The sequence below is a fragment of the Poromitra crassiceps genome (genome assembly GCF_964638095.1).
Source record: "Poromitra crassiceps genome assembly, chromosome: 1".
Lineage (NCBI taxonomy): Eukaryota > Metazoa > Chordata > Actinopteri > Beryciformes > Melamphaidae > Poromitra > Poromitra crassiceps.
Genome location: NC_139623.1, coordinates 72,928,478 through 72,951,030, shown reverse-complemented (window position 1 = coordinate 72,951,030; position 22,553 = coordinate 72,928,478). Strand labels below are relative to the sequence as shown.

General features: G+C 44.2%; 1 protein-coding gene across 1 annotated transcript in view; it reads right to left on the bottom strand.

Moving 5' to 3' along the window:
- Window positions 1–12,253: 12,253 nt before the first annotated feature.
- tpst1l (tyrosylprotein sulfotransferase 1, like) overlaps window positions 12,254–22,553 on the bottom strand; it is a 34,245-nt gene continuing 23,945 nt past the window's right edge. Inside the window, exons 6-7 of the mRNA XM_083636229.1 lie at window positions 13,901–14,102; window positions 12,254–12,839 (exon numbers count right to left, since the gene is read on the bottom strand). Of these exons, the coding sequence (XP_083492355.1) occupies window positions 12,804–12,839; window positions 13,901–14,102 (238 nt within the window). The 3' untranslated portion in view covers window positions 12,254–12,803. The remainder of the gene's footprint in view (window positions 12,840–13,900; window positions 14,103–22,553) is intronic.

Genomic DNA, 22,553 nt, shown 5'->3' with positions numbered 1-22,553 from the left:
TGCAGAATGCAAATAGGGTCGTTGAGATTGATATCCAGGAATGCTGGAGCACTACGAAGTCATTAGTTCAGCCACAAACCTGTTGTAATCACAACAGCGGGTGTGGCACCATGCACATTGGCTCGTAGTGAGACAATCTATATTAGCATCCAGCCAAAACACCTATTGAGATTTATATCCAAGAAGGCAGAGCACTTGAAAGTAATTCACTTCATGAATGCATGTGTGAATAGCCTGCAACTGTGAGGGAGGATTTGAAGAGATGAAATTTGCAATTATCACTGTGGGGGGGGGCAGAAGTACTTGTACTTCAAATGAATGTACTCCCCAGATTAACCTTCTGTTGTAGAAAATTAAAGTTCCATTGGCTCATTTCATAATAAATAAGCAATAATTGCATACAGTAGTTTCCATTAGATCAGTGGTTTTCAAACATTTTGTGCCTGAGGCACACACCAAAAGGCAAGACAAAATCTCAAGGCACAGTTATCTGTGCAAAACAGCTTATCTTATAGACACATCATCACTCTAAATGTTCTTTATTTACCAATGCCAAATAACATTTGACAAACAACTATTACCTTTGAAATATTTATGAGCAAAATAATTCAGGAATTAATTTGAAACTTTGGTCTGGCTCACTCTGAATGTAGTTAACACTTGCTTTGGAGAATTGTCTGATTGCTGACTGCACAGAACAAGTTATGAATGTATAACTTTAACTATACTTTTTTTGCTAAATAAACAAGCACAGGTCTAGCATCAAATTATTCAGTTTAAGGATCCTTATGTGGAAACAACTGTTTTGAAGTACTATTAATATAGCCGTTTTCATTCTCACATGACAATACAACAGAATAGAGTATCAAACAAAAACATCTTTATTCGGTTCCATTCAAAAAAGTACAATTTGAGTGTGTTTATGTTTATTTGCACATTAAAGGAAAACAGAAACAAAATAATTTTTTTTTACAACAATGGAGAAAAAAAACGTGCAGGTGAGATAGAAACCCACTACGGGTTTATATAAAGATCTCACCTCAAGAGAAAAACATTAATTTGAGTAAGTTTAGACTGATACTGCTGGCTGCCGGGGCTGGCCCGCTCAACAGAGTCAGGACTAAGTTTATTCACCAGCTATTAGATTTTCTATCTAAGCACAACCAAATGATATTAACTGGCTATTTAAAAAAGTCCTAAAAATAGTCCAAAAGTAATAAAAAAGACAAAAATAGTACCAAAAAAAATATCAGAAGCACTATTATAAAAAGGTAAAAAAATTAGATACTAAAGTAAGTCTGTAGTGCACTTTAACGCAGACGCCACTCTCTCTCTGACATTAACCTCACAAATCAATCATTTGGACTGGTCATTTGGTTCAGCATCAAAATGGTCAAGGTAATACATGTCTGGCTCTTTGAAGGTCTCCTCTGGAAAGGTAACAGATGGCATTTCAAAATCCCCAAACATATCATAGATTATCTGTAGGACCTCTAATGCTTGTCTGCGGCTGAACACTGGAAGGTGCTTGCGAATGTAGTCCATGTCAAAAATGGCATGTGAGTGTTTCAAAATGGCATCAATGAGTTGAAAGTCAAATCCAGTAATGACATCGTGTCTTATGCTAAGGCGTGGCCTCTTTATAAGATCAACTCTCATGTGCTCCAACAACATGTCGGTGAGCAAGCCAGCATCACCATCCCCTAGCTCTCTTGTTCGCAGAGGTGCACAGACATCTTTCTGCATATTTTCATACCTGGGCACTGGCTCTACACAGGCACCTGATACATCACATGTGCATGATTTATGGCAAGCAGTACAACAGAGATGGCCTGGCTCAAGACTTTTTACATCGGCTTCATATTTACCATACAGGGCTATTCTGAAGCAGCTAGTTAGGCCTGCCCGAAGCACTGTCTTGACTTGATCCACTTGCTTTGACTGCCTTATGTTGTACAGAATCGCGTGTGATTGTGTTCCATTTCTGCCAGCTCTGCCAACCTGCTGGACTATAGCTTCAGTGTCCTTTGGTGCCCCATACATCACCACATGTGATACATTTGGGAAGTTCAGTCCCTTCCCGAGTGCAGGTGTGGCAACCACTACTCTGCAGCTGCCCTGTCCGTTCAGTGAAGAAATCACTCTCTGCTTTTCATGTTCGGGTGCCCATGAGTGGAAAATTGTGATGAGCTGATTTTCCAACTTGTGATCTGGGTCCCTCTTTACCCAGGCATCTGGACCCAGCTTACGTTTCAGGTAGCAGAACACTGCTCCTGTTGCATAAATGGCGCGCACGTAGATGATAATCGGCATCATTGATGTAGCCTTCTCTCTTACTTCGTCCACAATCCAGTCCAGGCATTCAAATTTTTTATGTTGTTTTGTCGGCGTGGCCAGTCCTAGTCTGATGTCGTGTCTGTTTGGGCTCACAATCATCCGTTCTCTGGTTTCCATGTCTGCAGCCGCTGTCAGAGCCATCACTGGTGTACCTGGGCAACACAAAAACAATTAGTTACTCAAACAAATATTGTTAAACACATTGAAAGTGAGCATAAGTAATAATAATAATGCATCAACAGCACTAGATCTATTGTAGAATAGGGCAATGGCCCTGAATTAGATAAGCCAATGACATAAACAAAACTACACCAGATTAATGAATTCATTCATTAATCCATAAAAAAAAAATCAAAAAAAAACAAGCCCACATATGTTGTTGCCCAGAGAGTCCGTTCTAGACTGGTAGAAGCGCTTCAACGCCACCTCAGTTGCTTTACTGATCCTTCTCCTCTTACTCCAGTAACTATTCCCACTAGCACTACAGCGTGTTGAAGGAAATACAATAAAATAAATATGCTATATTGCTGTAATTTAATCCTGCCTGGGCAAAAAGAACATTTCAGATATCCCCTATAATGGACAACAGAGCTTAACAGTCACGTGACTTTTCGTGACGTTTCCTGAAAATAGTAGAATAAATAAAATTCAAGTCACTTTCAGGAGGAATACCAAAAACCTTGTGCAATGTCAACTGAGTTTAGCAGCAGTCCAACATCATCATCATCTTACAGTACAATAGTGTGCAAAATTGATCATCATGGTTCATCACTGTATGTATGTCTGAACCCTTTCCCTAAACTGAGGAGGATCAGTATTTTTACAGGACATGGATTTATTTAATCACTGGAGTAATGTGCAGCTAACTCAGCCAAATGTATGTTTGCATCAGTGCGGCGGTAAGGAAATAAATAATACAAACGATTTACAGACTAACAGTCACAGACCGTAACAATGGTCTGTAACGTTAGTTTTGATCTCATCTTACATGGCCGTGAACGCAAACAGAAGAATGTAAACAGCCGAATAGCACTGTTAAATGATGCACGCAGTAAATTAACGTGAGCAGCAACACACTAACAATGGTCTGTACTCTGTAACGTTAGTTACTAACCCGTTAGTTACTAATCCTATCAATTGTCTGTTAGCCGTGAAAGCAAACGGAAATATGTACGTTAACGTTAAACGGCCGAAAAATACCGTTAAATGGTGCGGTGCAGAAATTACATATATATATATATATATATATATATATATATATATATATATATATATATTGTAGCGTATCGCTAATACGCCAAGGAACCGGAGACTTGCAGTTGGTACAGGTTCTTTATTTACAGGCTCATTCAGCTCCTAGCAGCTAGCTAACACAACAACCCGGGTATTGGAACGGGGCCGAGACACGCTCACTCGCATAGCTTGACTGACATCCGGCCCGCGGCCGCTGGTCCTATATACCCCCTTCCCCCTAGGAACACACCCACACACATTAGTTCCTAGCTGCAATCTAGACACTTCTATTGCACATCACATTACAGGTAATACCTGGATTACCTGGAACGCTACAATATATATGTATATATATATATATATAAACGGCCATATGTGCATTAACCAACGGGCTTGTCTGACTGCCTAACAGCTACGTTAGGCTAGCTTCTATAGTAGAAACGAACACGTTTATATCTTATTAAAGCTCATCAGTTAATCAACGACAGCTGAATAGGCAGATAGCTAGCTAGATAAGTGAAATAACCCATAGGTTAGAGACAGCTGTGTTTGGTAATCAATAGTTAATGTTACGATGGCGTTACCTTTAAAGCTAAGGAAGCAGTGTGTGCTTTGTTCCATAGTTTTGAAGCTAACGCCACCATAGCGTTAGCTACGGTGCCCATCCAGTCTAGCAGCTTACCTTTGTTTATCAAGCAGAATGTCCTACGGACACCAGTGAAGCTCGTTAACCCGTGGCTGGGATGTGCTCACAGGGCTTCTGCAGGCTGGTGTTTGTAGGCAGTTCAGTGTCCAAGCAGTCTGTGCTCTGGTGCCGTCTTTGTCCAGAGAGTGGAAGAGATTAGATACCTTCCAGAAGCGATACAACGGGTTTTTATCATGTATTTTTCTCTGGGATTCAAAGTCCCGCCTGGGTTTTTCCATCGCCACCCTATTGGTTGGTTCGCTGTTGTACGTCATCACCAATACTCCGCCTACTTCCTGCTTCAGCACTGAACCAGATAGTCTGGGCACCTTCCACCCCGCTTTTTGTCATGGGGGCGTAAACCCCGGACCCAGAATTAACACCGGATGGCAATGCGCCTAACAACGTCTTTGTTGCCGTTAGCTTGACGCGGTGATGTTACCTAAACTAGAGTCTGATCAAAACAAAGCTAGCGTTACATAAAACAAAACGTTTATGCAATATGGCATCTCCGCCACCACCGCCTGACACACCGGTCAAAACGGTGAAAGAGGATTCTGATACTTGGGTCAAATTGTCAAGTTAACGTGAAAGTTGACGAGCTAGAAACGCTGCCATCCGGTCTAGGGCGGGCTCTAGGCGGGAACCAGTAGGGTGACAAAATCAATTGTGGGCGGGAGCCAGGCTCTTTCTCGCCGAGAAGAGCCTGGTGACGCGAGGTAGTACCAGAGCTTTACCAGAGAAAATATTTTTGCCAGAATAATTCATTTATATAAAACAAAAATTATATCATGTTTCTATCTTCTATAAACATTCAAAATTTGACATTTTCAACTAGAAATGGTGATACAATGTGTTGGTGTCACGAAGTTAAAATTAGACCGAAAATTAAGAGTAGTTTTGCAGTGGAAATTTTAACAAATGTAATCTGTTCAAACAACAATGTCTTTGTTCCCACGCCTGACAGATAACACTTGCTATACGAAAGATGCACGTTAATTATCGGACCGATACATTATATTTTTTGCGTTATTATTTATTATTCCGATAATGGCCTTTTTCCGATAAATAATCCGATAATAATCATGTTTTATTTTTTGCGTCGGAAGCTGAGCTTTTGTTGTCGCACACGTGACATCACAGCTGCGACGCAAACATGGCTGCTCCCAGTGTGTTGCTGTTTTCCAACTTTCAGAATGATCCATGTCCCACACAGGTTCAGAGGAGGGGAAACCTCTAAGCTGGCATTACGTTAAACCAAAGCTGGCGATGATGTACCCAGTGTGTTGCTGTTTTTCAGTTCACAAAGCTGTGCCCTGTACTACGAATGTTGGATAAGAAGATCCAGGATCTGTCCCTTGATCTGGTTTGTCTAAACCAGATCAGCTCGATTGTAGTTAACTTGTACTACGAACCTCGTTTGCCAGTCGTTAACTCGAACCAGGTTTTTCTAATCAAGTTGACTGCGCGTGCACATGAAAATGCCCGTGCACACGAGCTCGTGCCCGCAAAAGAGGCGTGGTTTTTAACAACTAGCCAATCACAATGCAATATGGACCGCTCAGCTCAGAACCGTAGCTTTTACAGCGCCAGACACGCCTATTTCCTCATTCATCAAAGCCATCGACTACTATGTCAGAATCAAAATCCGCATTGGATATTTTTAGTCTGTTCCCGAATGACTGTCTAAAGTTACCACTTTTATTCACATCAGTCATTTATTTGAAGAGCGGTTTCTGCCTCCACGTATCCTACAGCAGCTGAATTCACCCTCTCAATAAACTGCGAGTGGAAGCAATGTGTAGCCTAATGTCTCAGTCCAAAATCCGTAGACCATTTAGGCTCAACGAATAATAATGATGTCATGTTTAGTCGCACTGATTGAATAATTCCTATAGGCTATCAATAAAAAAAAGAATGATAATAAAATTAAAAGAGGCTTCTGAACGACACGGTATGTGCGGGCATAGATTTCATTTATAAAAAATAGCCTATTTTGTGGTCACATATTGTCAGCAGAGTCGCATATCTCCATATTTCATATAATGATGCTGGAAATATGAAGTTCAATCACATCATACAGGCCAAAAGCAACACTTGCAGCTGCAAAATGCAGGAGTAGGCTAGATATGAATCATCTTAATATGGGATCGCCTGTGTGCAGGTGATCCCATATTAAATTGCTTAGATGTAGTAGGCCAGCATGTAAGCTATGACTATTTCAATTCCAACCCAACGTCAGTCTCAGCTCCATTGCGCACACGGCACCGTGCGCTTTGGAGACGTTTATGAAACCTTTTTATGCCGGTTTAGTGATATTTCTCCACTCACTATTCAGCTGCAATCGATCAGCGGGATCAAACAACGTATCTAGGCTACTTGAGAGCACAAAAATGAATATATAAAAACATATTCCAAAGTGGTATAGGGCTTAATTAAAATAGCCAACAAGTGCAAGGCTTTAGTCCTTGATTAACATTAACATTGATTACCATTACTCATTCAACATTACAATTCGTGCTCCTTCGGGAAACTCATCCAGAAAGGGGTTGGCCATTTTTCCAAACTGCTGATTCGATTGGTTCGTGGGCGGTGGATTTAAGGTCTAATCTTATCCTTGCAACTTAACCTGCTACGGACCAGGTTAAGTGTGAAGCATAAGTTGCTATGGAAATATATGTCGGTAAGAAGTTAACTTGCTTTGTAGTACGGCCAAACCAGGTTTAAACCTGAAGTTACCTCGCTAAACCACTAAACTGGCTTTGTAGTACAGGCCTCTGGTGATGCAGCGGATATGTTTGTTGTTTGCGTTAGCTCGGAGCGCGGCCTACTGTAGGCTCGTCCGCTTGGCAGACAAAACTGTGGCTTGTGATCAAACAGCCCCCCAAAAGCACTTAATACACAGAGGTAAACTTATAGAAACGAATGGAAACCCCTTTACCCGAAATAAAACATTCAGGGAGTGTCTATTTACCGTAACTCCAAAAAACCACTCGCTAACTTTAAGCTAACCGCGCTAGTTAGCATACTGCTCGACAGAGCCAATAATGAGAACAAAGGCGCAGGCGCGCACATTACGCTACATAAAAAGCATCAGTCAATCACAAGAGGCCAAATGCTAATGGTTAGTAGTGCTGCAGCCGCCGCAGCTGTTACACGTCATTAGTCTGGGCACCTTTCACCCCGCTTTTTGTCATGGGGCGTAAACCACTTCAAAAACTTCGTTCGGTACGTCCATCTTTTGTAAATAAAGAACATTTAGAGTGATGATGTGTCTATAACAGAAGCTATTTTGCACAGATAACTGTGCCTTGAGATTTTGTCTTGCCCTTTGGTGCGTGCCTCAGGCACAAAATGTTTGAAAACCACTGATCTAATGGAAACTACGTATGCAATTATTGCTTATTTATTATGAAATGAGCCAATGGAACTTTAATTTTCTACAACAGAAGGTTAATCTGGGGAGTACATTCATTTGAAGTACAAGTACTTCTGCCCCCCCACCCCCCCACAGTGATAATTGCAAATTTCATCTCTTCAAATCCTCCCTCACAGTTGCAGGCTATTCACACATGCATTCATGAAGTGAATTACTTTCAAGTGCTCTGCCTTCTTGGATATAAATCTCAATAGGTGTTTTGGCTGGATGCTAATATAGATTGTCTCACTACGAGCCAATGTGCATGGTGCCACACCCGCTGTTGTGATTACAACAGGTTTGTGGCTGAACTAATGACTTCGTAGTGCTCCAGCATTCCTGGATATCAATCTCAACGACCCTATTTGCATTCTGCAGCAACACAGCTTTGCTGGGGTGGAGTGTAAAACCACAAAATAACTGCCTAAATTACAATACTGTAAAGGGAATTAAATAACAGACATTTAGAGTGACATGTCGTGTTTTTAATAACAGATCATGTATAAAAAAATGTGTGTATTTGTAACAGTAACTCTGTTCTGTCAAGAAGATTTGCAATATAAACAAACCAAAGTCCAAAAATTGCACCATTAAGAATACCAACTAAATCTGTTTATGCATTTCTATATCTCTACAAACACACATACAAGTACAGTGTCATATCACTTAGTGGATATCTCTGTCTGTCTATCTATGTAGGTCAAACTAAAGGTCAATACAGTGCTGTTCACATACTGTACTTCCTTCCAGGGTCTGCTAGTGGTCTCTCCCAGTCAAAGAGGTCTTGTGACTGATAGCACATAGATAGAGGTCACGTGTGGAGGCTGGGTTTACCCAGGCTAGTCGTCTGTAGCCAGACACTTTAATTCAGTTGGGCATGATGTGTGTTCTCTCAGGTTGCAGGGGATCGAAGCTGTTGGTCCCTTAAAGGGCGGGGGGCGACAGAGACAGAGCTTTATTACAGAGAGGCCTTTTGGATTCACATCCTCCAAACAGAACACGCCAAAGGCCTCAACGAGGAGCTATTACTTAGTTGTTTTCTTACAAGTATGGTTGACCAACCTCTCTTACAGTAATTTACCTTCCAGCCCTGGTTGGCACTAGAGCCTATTCTTAGTTGTGGTATGTTGAGGTTCTTGATATAGAGCCTTATTTTGAAGTACTTCCGTCTTGGACGCTACAATTATATAACTTTTTATACAATTATTTTATGTAACTTGTCATGACTTGTGATTATTGCAAATGTATTGTTGTTCTAATTGTTTTTCATCCTTGGTGGGGCTTATTGTGTTGTTGTAAAATGTTTTATTCAATAATTGATTGTACTTCCGGCATGATTGTATTTAGCCGTCTTTTTTGCCTGACAGCACAATGCTGAGGAAGGCCTTTTGCTGAAACGTTCTTTGCTGCTGCCCAGTTTGAGGAACTATTAAAACCTGTGAAAGGACATTTGGAGTGCTGGCTTTTTTTTTTTTTTTTTTTTACAATTTTCAGAACAAAAACAGGCTCAGACAAAACAGAACAAAACAAGACGAAAACAAAAAATATATATATCTCAACATTTCATTGTTACAGCGTTGTGCCATCAGCCACATCAAGTGCTTATTGTGCTTCCTCGTCTAAGTAGGCCAGAAATGGGTCCAAAATAGCCGAGAATTTCACAAGAGAATTGGTCCTCAGGAACCGGAGTCTCTCCATACGTATAACCGAAACCATGTCTGTCAGCAACAGCTTAAAAGAAGGTGGAGTGAGGAAGACTTCCACTCCTTCAGAATGAGTCTCTTGGCGACAGTCATCCCCTGTGTCAGAGACGGCTGTTATTTTATAGGCCTTAGAGTACCAATCAAATATTTTGGCCCAAAATCCAGACAGTGAAGGGCAAAACCAAAAAGCATGAGATAGTGTACCCTCTGACACCTGACTGGCTTTTCTCTCTTTAATGAACTCTTTGCTTGCCCTGCACCCAATGAGTTCTTAATCCATTTTTGAGTGTGCTCGCGGGCTTGCCTGCCCTGCAGCTCGGCCGCCATGCGGCCCTGCCTGCAGCTCGCCTGCTGCATGGCCTTGTCTCCCTCTCTCCCTCCCTCAGTCTCTCTTGTGAGCCTCAGACTGATGTCATCAGTGTGTGTCTGTCTCTTGTGTGTGCATGTGTGTGCCTGTCTGTCTCATGTCTGTGTGCGCACACACGTGTGTATCACTGATGAGGTCACAATGCCTCCAACATCACTGATGATGTAACAATTTATGACATCACTGATGACATCATCACTGGGACTTTGTGTGTGTGTGTGTGTGTGTGAGAGAGTGAATTTATGACATCACTGATGTCATCATTGGGACAGACAGAGAAACAGACAGAGCCCCAGCTCCCTATACTATTATACTGTAGATAGATTATTCAACAAATGAATCCAGATTCCAGAGAGAAGGGCATCCGTCATTTCTTAGGGTAATTGACTGACAGACATGGGACCAAGTCACTTTGGTCCAAGTCTCAAGTAAGTCCCAAGTCATTTTGTTTCGGGCAAGTCAAGTCAAGTCACAGGTTTTGTCAAGTCAAGTTGAGCCCTTAGTTAAGGCAAGTCAAGTTCCAAGTCAAGTCACTCCCCCCCGCATTATCCAGCGGAATTTGTCCATTTTCGGTCTTTAACACATTGACTGCCAGCCGTTTTTTTTTTTCTGTAGGTAGCTTCTGCCAGGCCGTTTTTTGAGGATTCTGGCTCATTTTAAAAGAGCCGAGGATTCTTTTCTGCTTGGAGTTTGTGAACACAAAGTTCAGAAAAGTACTAATAGAATGTGTGCTTTCTCTGTCTAAAAGAGTTAGTTTGTAGAGTTAGTAGTTATGTAGATATTAGCCGTTGAGTACAGCATGGTTTCAGCTGTCTGAGAGTGAAAGCTGAGATAATCGCAGTTTTGTGAAATTCAATCAAACAGGCAGAACAGTCACTTTAACCATTTATTTTTGGCATCAGTGAGAGATCAGACATCCAAACAATATAGTTCCGAACGCCCTCTCCTTCAACTCCTCCCTCCGTGGGCGTGTCTAGTGGCTTTCAGCCTGCGTTTGTCACAAGCGAGTGGTCTGCTGCTGCTGCTGCTGCAGCGAGTTCGAGCAGCCTCCCTCCCTGGCAGCGAGTTTGAGCAGCCTCCCTCCCTGGCAGCGAGTGTGGATAGGTCTCACTCGTCTCTTGGGTTTGAGAGCCCCGATGAAGCCCCGTGCGACTCTAGGCTTATGCAAATTTGCAATCCCCCGTGTGCTGCTGCTGGCGCGGCCCGAGAGCGGCGAGTCTGGTGACTGATGACTGTAAAATCGGCAAGCCATTTCCTTGAGAATGGAGGAAGCAGCCGCGGGAGGCGGCTGCTTTTGGTTGACTTTCTCTCTGTCGGGAGGGCACCGTCGCCACCTAGCTGGTCGGTAAAATAGATTATACACATTCAATACTTCCAATATCTCCATAGGAGACGCGGGGGGCATTGATCCACGTAGCACCGTCAAAAAAAAAAAATCTACGTATTAATACGTCAATGGCAGTGAACCGCTGGATTTTTTTTGACGTATATATACGTCAGTGGCAGTCAACGTGTTAATAGAACTTTTGTAGGAACCAGAGAACAGTCTCTGGTAGGAACCAGGGGGGGGTTGAATTGCTTTTGCACACCACTAGAGGGCACTGTGGCTAAGATGACTCTCATTCAAACATGCAAATACCAGTGTGTTTATTTTCTATAGGGGGGGGGGTCAGACACATTTAATTTGATCTGCTGTTCTCCGACATGTAAGCATCTCTGGTGGCTTTGCAATCTGCATTTTCTAATATCTGACATGGCAGTGATGCAACAGAGTGATACAGGCTGCCCAATGAGCAATTGTTGGCAGCATTGACACCCATTAAGTTATGATGAGTGGATTTTGTTTATGTTTAAATTGAATGCCTAAAATACCTCTTTGCAGAATCTAACACATTCATAATAACAACTGGATGGGGTACGGTGGTGCAGTGGTAAGCGCTGTCGCCTCACAGCTCGAAGGTCCTGGGTTCGATTCTCACCTGGGACGCTGTGGGCGCTGGAGTGTGACCCCCCCATATCTTCAGTGCCTACTGCCCAGGTGGGCTATCTCGTCGAAAGGGCCTTTCTGTGTGGAGTTTGCATGTTCTCTCCGTACCCCCCAGGGGGTTCCTCCGTACATAACCCCCCACTAAAAACATGCAGAAGATTGTCATCCGACCAGTGATGACAACATCTGAAGTTGGTCCAATGATGGTCCAATGAAGGTCCCCGGGCGCTGGAAAGAAATAGCGACCACTGCTCCTGGCCTGCCCCCTGGAGGAAAGGACAAGCCTAGATGGGTCAAATGCAGAGGACATATTTCACCGGCCACCATCAGCATGAGTGTGTGTAGTGGCCACATGCATGTGTTGTAGTGTTCGTGTGACAATAAAGACGGGCTGCCGTCTGAAATCATGTTTTTATGGCCGGTATAGAAAGTGTAAGAAAGTGACATTTTGGCTCTTTGTATTTACAGTATATTCAAAAATATCCAACTATTAAAAAGCCTCATCCATATGGAACGAACATGAAATTCTTTAATGGTCAACACCAAAATAATTTATTACGAAAATAAACATACTTCTTCAAAAATATACAGTCATATTATGCTCTATGAACATTTACTTCACTCTCAGCAAGTGATTGATTTGTCCAAATCACATTCACATTTGTGGCGAATCGATACAAATGACAGACGTAATATTGAAATACGTACCTTCAGGTACAAGTTGGTAAGAGAAAAAAACAGCAACATCAAAATGCAACATTATGCTGTTGGTCCATTATGGAGGAAAGCAGGGAAAGTGTGAAGCCAGGAACTTTTCTGAGCCGTTGTGATTCTCACACAAAGTCTCTCCCCCCTTACCCAGACACAGAGGTATTACGAACGAGAACTGTGGTCAATGAAAAACACGTGGAACACTTCAAACCTTCCTTGTGAGGTGTATTTAGAGCTGAACTGTAAGTTGGTGTTTAAGGGGTGTGTGTGTGTGTGTGTGTGTAAGTTGGTTTTTAAGGTGCATCGTGGAGCGACAAACTCTGGACGGCGTCCAAACCAGCTGCTGCCTCTTCCTCTTCCTCTTAGCTGGGCTGTGAAGCTTCTGTTGCTTTCACACTCTGGAAAGAGGAAGAACACAATGCCAATGTCCTTCATGCTGATTGATCATTGATTACTACTAGGATTATGATGAAAACACAGAGATTGATTTTGCATTAAATATCACAGCTGCAATTTGCAATTGTCAAGTTGCGCCACCCTTTCACCGACTTTGGTTTGATGACATTTTCTCACTCTCAAACTGATTGACTGAGCTTTTGATTCCAATAAATCACAGTTATGCGACGGGCAAACTGTAAAACGTATTGTGCTATCAAAGTCTTCACTGGTAAATTGATGTAAATTCCCTGCACATTAATGCCTATTTAACTTAGCCTGTAAATTTCATGTACATTCAATGTAAACTCTTATCTAACTCTGACTGTAAATTCATGTAAATCCACTGCCTATTTAACGTATATTTAACTCAGTCTGTAAATCTCATGTAAATCCAACGTAAATTCATATTTATCATCCACCGAACACTTCACCACTCATGTACATATTGGATATATTGACTCGATTTGATTGCACTTGCAACCTTGCGATTGCCGTTAGTTATCTTCCTACTTCTTATCCCTGTATATTGATGTAACCGCTACGCTGCATACAGACACTAAGACAAATTCCTTGTATGTAACTTGCATACTGTGGCAATAAAAGTGATTCTGATTCTGCCGTGTGATTGGAGACAACTGAATGATTTGATTTGAATGTCAGCAAATATATTTACAGTCCTGTCATGTTAAAACCTGGCAGCCAATTGGAACTGATGTTTTTATCTTTTTCGTTTCTTTTGATTCATGCAGCTTGGATGAGCCACAAGGTGGCGACAGGTTTTCCATACTTTGAACGATAAACAGTCAAATCAGGCAGGAAGTCTCCGCTGTGGGTCATGACAATTGGGATTTTTTTTATGTGTGCATTCAAATCAATCACTATGAATCTGTTAAAAAATACCTAGAATTTAGACTTGGAGTGTCTTTGAGTGAATATACAAAGTTTGAGCATTCTTCACACCCTTGTTAGTTTTCTTGTTAACCTCACACACCCTGTTGCAGAGATCAGTGTGTCGTCTCACCTGCGAGTAGTTGAACAGAGACACGATGGGCTCTGGCCGGGTGTAGTCTGGAGGGTTGGCCCGCGGGTCGTAGCCCAACCGGGCCAACATGGGCGCGATCTCAGCCATGTCGTTCAGCACGTCGGGCGGAATGTGCCCCACCCACTTGTGAAGGGCTTCGGTGTTCACCGGCTTCATCACCTGGTCTGTCGAGCGCTCCACCCTGCGCAGGAAATCAACATGTAGCAAGTTAGCGAATAGCAAGTAGCAATATAAAAGAGGCAAACTTTCAAAACATACTGTATATGAAATTCTTTCTTCAAGTTTGTTTGATTTAAAACTGATCGACCTGTCAACTCCTCACAAATAAGTACAAATTATTAGTAGAGTGTGTGTGTGTTAGGCATGTACTGTAACGATATACCGTTTTAAGGTGTACTGCAATATCAAGCAACCACGGTTATCATACCGTAAGCTTTCCTTGTAATACAATGCCCATGATACTTGCGCAATATGCACAGCACCGCATGCCACTACAAATAAGTTCATAACGGAGGACCCTTGCGTAAAACTTCTCATATTGGTTTCAGTTTCAGTTCAATAAAGATTTTTTTTTCTTAAAAGCAAAAATACGTTAGTTTTTTCGATGGGCCATAGTATGTTTAATTACCGTGAAATACCATGATATTTTGGTAGATACCATATCAGTGTAGGAAATGAGTGCAAGGGCAAAAATGCCCAAGAAATGTCAGAATGCCCCTAAAAACTGTGATCGAGGGGCAAAAATTGCCCCCAAGATTCTGATATTATTTTCATTATTTCCATTTCCATCTCTAACACACTCAGCACCTGCAATATGGCGGCCATCTTGCACGCCATCTTTGCTACAGCATTTCACATGGTAGTTATGGACAAAATAACATTTATAATAAAGAAATGTGAGACCCATAAAACATTTTATGTTACCAAACATAGGTTACATGCTCATTTAGTACAACACGTGGAAGCCATCTTGGATTTTTGAGTCTTTTTCAAAAGAGTGGACCTCGAAGAGTATCTGTGCCAAATGTCATGCTGGCATCACAAAGTGAACGATCCTTCTGAAATATGCAATCATCTGCTGCACTACAAGCTGGTTGCCAGAAGACGATGAAGAACACACTAACACAAACAGTGTTGTTGTTCACACACTATACTTCAGCAACTTAAAATCACTTTTTCTAAGTGCCCCCCAAATTTGGTAAATGTTCCTATTTTCTTAGATGTTGCACCCAAAATATTTTTTACATTTCCTACACTGTACCATATAGTACTGTACTGTGAAATTCCATTTGTGTGTGTGTGGTGGTCTACATACTGTATACACACAGTAGGCTACACCTCACACCGAAGCAGAAATCACACATATGGTGTTCATTTAAATGTTCTGGAGGGATTAAAAAGCATTTGTGTGTGACTCCAGATGACGCCAACCATTGCGTAAGTGCAAGTTTGGCTTTGGCAGTATGTGGCGGCCAGATTCCCACCAAATCCCGAGCGTCTGCCCTACAAAGCAATGCTCCTTTTGAATCGCAACATAACGAAGAGAATTGGAGCAACGCAAATAAAAAAAATCCAGTGACAGAAGCCTGTGTCTGACTGCTAAGCTTGACTTTACTCGACCTTGAAAAGCTTGACTGCCTTGGATAAGAACTAGCTGAACTCAGGCTTCCTGGTGGCTCAGTGGGAGAAGGCAGAAGACGCGGAACGTTTATTATGATTTTATTATGATTTTGATATGAATCAAATACACATATAGACATTATATTCATTTTCTGACACGGGGGGGGGGGGGGCTGGATCAGAGCGTGTGTGACCACGGTTAAGAGGACGAAGGCTGCTTTCCGCACCACGCCTCCAATGCGCCCCACATGCGTCATAACGCCTCCAATGTGCCCCGCGTGCGTCATAACACATCATACACCACGCCTCCAATGCGCCCCGCGTGCGTCATAACACATCATACACTACGCCTCCAATGCGCCCCGCGTGCGTCATAACACATCATACACTACGCCTCCAATGCGCCCCGCGTGCGTCATAACACATCATACACCACGCCTCCAATGCGCCCCGCGTGCGTCATAACACATCATACACCACGCCTCCAATGCGCCCCGCGTGCATCATAACACATCATACACTACGCCTCCAATGCGCCCCGCGTGCGTCATAACACATCATACACCACGCCTCCAATGCGCCCCACGTGCGTCATAACACATCATACACCACGCCTCCAATGCGCCCCACGTGCGTCATAACACATCATACACCACGCCTCCAATGCGCCCCACGTGCGTCATAACACATCATACACCACGCCTCCAATGCGCCCCACGTGCGTCATAACACATCATACACCACGCCTCCAATGCGCCCCACGTGCGTCATAACACATCATACACCACGCCTCCAATGCGCCCCACGTGCGTCATAACGCCTCCAATGCGCCCCGCGTGCGTCATAACACATCATACACTATGCCTCCAATGCGCCCCGCGTGCGTCATAACACATCATACACTATGCCTCCAATGCGCCCCGCGTGCGTCATAACACATCATACACTATGCCTCCAATGCGCCCCGCGTGCGTCATAACACATCATACACCACGCCTCCAATGCGCCCCGCGTGCGTCATAACACATCATACACTACGCCTCCAATGCGCCCCGCGTGCGTCATAACACATCATACACCACGCCTCCAATGCGCCCCGCGTGCGTCATAACACATCATACACTACGCCTCCAATGCGCCCCGCGTGCGTCATAACACATCATACACCACGCCTCCAATGCGCCCCACGTGCGTCATAACACATCATACACCACGCCTCCAATGCGCCCCGCGTGCGTCATAACGCATCATACACTATGCCTCCAATGCGTGTGCGTCATAACACATCATACACCACGCCTCCAATGCGCCCCGCGTGCATCATAACACATCATACACCACGCCTCCAATGTGCCCCGCGTGCGTCATAACACATCATACACTACGCCTCCAATGTGCCCCGCGTGCGTCATAACACATCATACACCACGCCTCCAATGCGCCCCACGTGCGTCATAACACATCATACACCACGCCTCCAATGTGCCCCGCGTGCGTCATAACACATACACCACGCCTCCAATGCGCCCCGCGTGCGTCATAACACATCATACTTGCAGGCATCCAGTCCAATTGCCTATTAACACCTTGAATCTGTCGGATTTCATTGTGACAAACTGGGTCTCTGCTAAAAGACGTTCATGTACATACTTAAGACTAATTCACGCCATGTCAGCTAATGACGCGTAGATGCTTTTTGGTTGGACAGCTGATCGGCTTTGAAACTAAAGCAACAAAGACGCTAGACGTTCTTTCGACAATAACTAGAAGCTAGTTGTCAGGATTGGTGTTAACCTTGCTTAAGGTGTTAGACATGTGGATCTATTCGCGGGTAGTTGATGGCCAAGACACTCTCGGTAACTGAAGTCTCGATGAGTAGGAATGCTGTGGAACTTGATAGCTAGGTCTGCACTTGTTCGAGGTTGGGAACGGTTGCAGAGGTTGACGTGATCTTAGTTTGGTTTATGAATCACTAGAGAGGACCTGCAGGAACAGGCCCTTATAGATCCGAATATGACATCACCTGTGTTATGACATCACCAGCGAAAGGCATGAAAGACACTTAAGAATCATGACATCATCAGTGATCGATGACATCATAGTAGGAATGACGACATCAAAGTAGGAATGATGACATCATCCTAACAGTACCCTCCCCTCAACGGACGCCACCTGGCGTCCAATGAGGCCATCAAGGATGGCATCTGGGGGACAGAAAATCCGCAGGTTCTGGTGGAGGTGCTCTTCAGCAGGTGGTTAGACCCCAAAGGGGGTGTAGGAGAGTGAGGTGCTCTTCAGCAGGTGGTTAGATGCAGGTGGTTAGACCCCAAAGGGGGTGTAGGACAGTGGAGGTGCTCCTCCCTAATACTGGATATCGAAGCCATAGATAGACCGACACGTAGACAGAAATTCTACCGGCTCCGGTGGATCCTCTGGAGTCGGCCATCCCCCGGGGCACGATCCAAACATGGGAGGCTGGAGACCATCAAAAGGGTCAATGTCACGGTCCGGCGGCCCCCACCAAGAACTGTGCCTCTGACGCAACAGTTGATGATGACGCAACACTTCAAACTCTGCGGGCTCCGAAGGTGGGGTCTCAGAGGACGCTCCAGACTTGGAAGGAGCCAAAGGGACTGCAGGGGGGGGGTGTCGCAAGCTCAGAGAGCGGGGCTCCAGAAGGCTCCCCACAATCCAAAGGCTGAGCCCCAACCAATGCCGCCGTCTCCGAAGGCAGAGCCACAGGGGGCTCTGACTCAGCGAGGCCTGCCCTCCCGACCTGTAGTTTCGGCAGGACACCCACCGTCTCCTTCTTTGAACACTTACCTTTCTTCTTTGCTCCTGACCGAAGGCTGACGACACTACGGGGACCTCCCAGCATCAAGCTGGAACCTACGTGTGGGTCAACGACAGGAATTGGCTGCTGCTGAGGTACGGGTTCAGACTCGGCGAGGGGAAGGTCCACAGGTTGTGCCTCAGGACCAGAAGACTCGGAGGGCCCCTGCGGGGGAACGGAGCTGATCTGCAGGCAGTGATTGAACTTCTCAATGAGGCGGTCGACAGTCTTCTCCAACTCCTTAACCCTCTTGGGGACACACTGCCACTCCTGGGTGTTGCAGAGAACGCTGCCCAACCGTACGTCGTACGTAGAGTCTTGATCCAAGGGCCGGCGAGCGGTGAGACCACTTACTGGACGCCGGGAGCAGGAGAGGTAATGCCCGGCTCGACCACAGTACAGGCAGCTCCGGGTGTCCAAACGACGCTGCCTCTCCTCTGGTGTGATGCGAACCCTGCCGGTCAGATCACGGTACAGATGGTTGCTAGTGTGCAGATGTGGCAGTCTTTGCTTTGGGATGACACTAACCCCCCCCAGAGTATGCGCTTAGGAGCTGGAGGCGGCCGAGCGGCAGGGCTAGAAGCAACGGCCGCTGTAGCTGGGGGGGTAGCAGGTCTGGAAACCTCCGGAACGACAGTGCGCTCGGAAGCCGGGGCAGGGGGAGCGGAAGACTGCGGAATGGCACCCTCCGGAGGATTCAGTCCGTCGAGACGATCTAGCCGGTTAACCAGGAGGGCGTGCCGATCCTCGGCCTTGGAAGCCAGAGTCTGGATTGCGCTAACCAGGAGGGCGTGCCGATCATTGGCCCTGGAAGCCAGAGCCTGGGTTGCTTCAATCAGGAGCTGAAGTATTTTTGCTACCCCCCCAAATTTCTGTTGGTTGGCCAATGGCATATCTTGCATAACTGTCGGCAAGTCTCCGAACGTGATAGGATGAGTGGAGACATCAGGATGAGTGGAGATATCCAGCTGACCGCCTGGTGGGTCAGCTGAAGCGACCGGCCGGGTGACTGGCCTCTCGGGAGCCTCCTCCTTGATTGGGGTACCCGCTAAATCCATTTCTGAGTGATTCATACTGTCAGGATTGGTGTTAACCTTGCTTAAGGTGTTAGACATGTGGATCTATTCGCGGGTAGTTGATGGCCAAGACACTCTCGGTAACTGAAGTCTCGATGAGTAGGAATGCTGTGGAACTTGATAGCTAGGTCTGCACTTGTTCGAGGTTGGGAACGGTTGCAGAGGTTGACGTGATCTTAGTTTGGTTTATGAATCACTAGAGAGGACCTGCAGGAACAGGCCCTTATAGATCCGAATATGACATCACCTGTGTTATGACATCACCAGCGAAAGGCATGAAAGACACTTAAGAATCATGACATCATCAGTGATCGATGACATCATAGTAGGAATGACGACATCAAAGTAGGAATGATGACATCATCCTAACACTAGATTTAGAGGGGTACGTCGATGTGGAATCAACCTGGAAATTAACTGAGTGTAAAGCCATTGTTTGCTTAAGCAATATTACACTCAAGGGTGTACTTTACCGTGGTTATTGGCACGGCGGTGATGTGACAGGACCGAGGCTTCAGCCTAGGTCCGTACGTATCACTGAAGTGCCAACAACCACGGTAAAGTACACCCTTGAGTATAATATTGTGATTATACAACAGTTACCATACCAACAAAATACAAGCTATAAACAAAATGTGTATTTTGGCCTTTTGGGGCCATTTTGCTCTCAAAATAACGAAGTCTTTGCCGAGTTTGTTAGTGCGATACAATAAATAGTCCCCGTTGAGTCAGCCAGCCGATATGCTCGTCACATTAGTTAACTGTAACAAACAGCTGTGCAGAAACCAGCATCTAGCTTACAGCGTTGATGCAAAATGGATTGTTTTGTTGTTAATTTTAATTTCTTTGACTTACTGTTGATGAACGGTTGGAAGAAGAGACAAACAAACAAGCTGCACATAGACATAGGAGGAGAGGAACGCTAACGTATAAGACTGAAAATACTGCCCGTCTGAAAGAGGGTTGAGAGGCGAGCCACTTACATTTAACTTTAGGAACAGTACGGTAAATACAATATTCCTGGAATGCGAGTTTAACGAACCAGTTACATGCCCTCTGCATTCTACATCAAATTAAGACATTACCGTTTGTTTTATTTCGTGTGTTACATAGGCTACTTATTGGCCAAGTTATTAGTTAGTATGGGCTAGAAATGTTGTGGGGTTACAGGCAATATAGGTGGCCACGTCGCCTGCAGAATTTTGGCCGCTGCTGTTCTCTGCTGAACAGACCGGCCGGTGGAGTGATATTTTAGTGATGAGGCCGTTCTTAAATAAACAATTTGAGAATGGCTAGGTGGGCTGTTATGCTCATTTGAGAACGGTCCTTGACCAATCAGATTGCTCGGTCGGAAGTAACTACATGTTGTATAATTTATTTTAGCCTACTACTTTGCAGTCGCCGTTTCCCACCGTCTCCAAAATGTGCATGGATCAAAGTTAACGCACATGTGCACACACACACACACACACACACACACACACACACACACACACACTCTCCCATTCAAGTTTGTTTTATAGATCACAACTTTTGCGTGGGAATATGTGCCTCATTCAGGCCCTCTTTTGTGCACTACGGTTATAAATGAGACCCGCGATTCCAGTAGAAATGATCGGAAGATGATTTCCAATTTTCTAGTTTATTGGAGAATGCATAGAGGCACTTTGAACTACAGTCATCTCCACTTTACCAATTGATTTGATAACATAAAAAAAATGCAATTAACAGATTGCAATTGCATGCAAGGGGGACATCCTCAAGTTTCAATAAACAATGAGTGGTTATTATTAAATGTGGCTCTGAATTAGTCATCAAATACATTTCTGTACTACGCCTTTTAATATCTTTAAATATGTGATCTGGGGCAACTTCCTCTGGATGAAATTACAAAATAGCTGTGGTACTGCAAAGAGCCACATCATGTACAGGCTGTTCTCATTCACTGTTCGTACTAGGAGGCGTAAAACATTCACCTTTCACATCGGAGACCGTCACGTCCCGGCGTCAGGTTCATATTTAACCTTAACCCAAACCATAACCCTAACCTGGCTTTTCAGCACAGGCAATGTACCACACCACTTAACCCAAACCATAACCCTAACCTGGCTTTTCAGCACAGGCAATGTACCACGCGACTTGATATGAGTAAGTGTCTCTGAGAACGTGGCAAATTTTCAGAACTGACTCTCTTTCCAAGGTATATGATTGCTTTGAAGTGGTTGGCTCTCACACTGAAGCAGTGCTATACATAAGCATGGCCTGTAACAGGCAGTGTGTTAAAATCACACACACACTATACATAAGCATGGCCTGTAACAGGCAGTGTGTTAAAATCACACACACACTATACATAAGCGTGGCCTGTAACAGGCAGTGTGTTAAAAACACACACACTATACATAAGCATGGCCTGTAACAGGCAGTGTGTTAAAATCACACACACTATACATAAGCATGGCCTGTAACAGGCAGTGTGTTAAAAACACACACTGAAGCAGTGCTATACATACGCATGGCCTGTAACAGGCAGTGTGTTAAACACACACACACACACACACACACACACACACAAAGCATGGTCTGTAACAGGCAGTGTGTTAAAAACACACACACACACAATGGTCTGTAACAGGCAGTGTGTTAAAAACACACACACAATTTGATGTGAATTGAAGGGCCGCATAAGAACGAGCAAAGAGCCTCAGGTTGGCCAGCCCTGCCCTAGCCTATCATATTATTATTATTATTTCTTATATTTAGAAAAAGTTAACATCCGCTGTAAATAATTAAGCTCCGCCTTAGCTCCCCCAGTCACAATTGTCTGCAGTCGCTACTGTCTGAGATACTTTAACACTGGCAAAAAAAAGAAGAAAAAAAAAATGCTATTAGTGATGGACCTTGCATTTCTGCGCCCATTTTTATTTTTATTTTTGTATTTATATTTATTCAAGCACATGTACACACATGTTGTTTCACCATGTGTCACCCCAGTATGTGATTGCTGTTTCTATTTTACAGATACCAATCAATAGTTCAAAAAGGAAGCATTGACATCGAAAACTAGCAAGGCGATATTTTCTGAAACAAAAACAAATTGCTT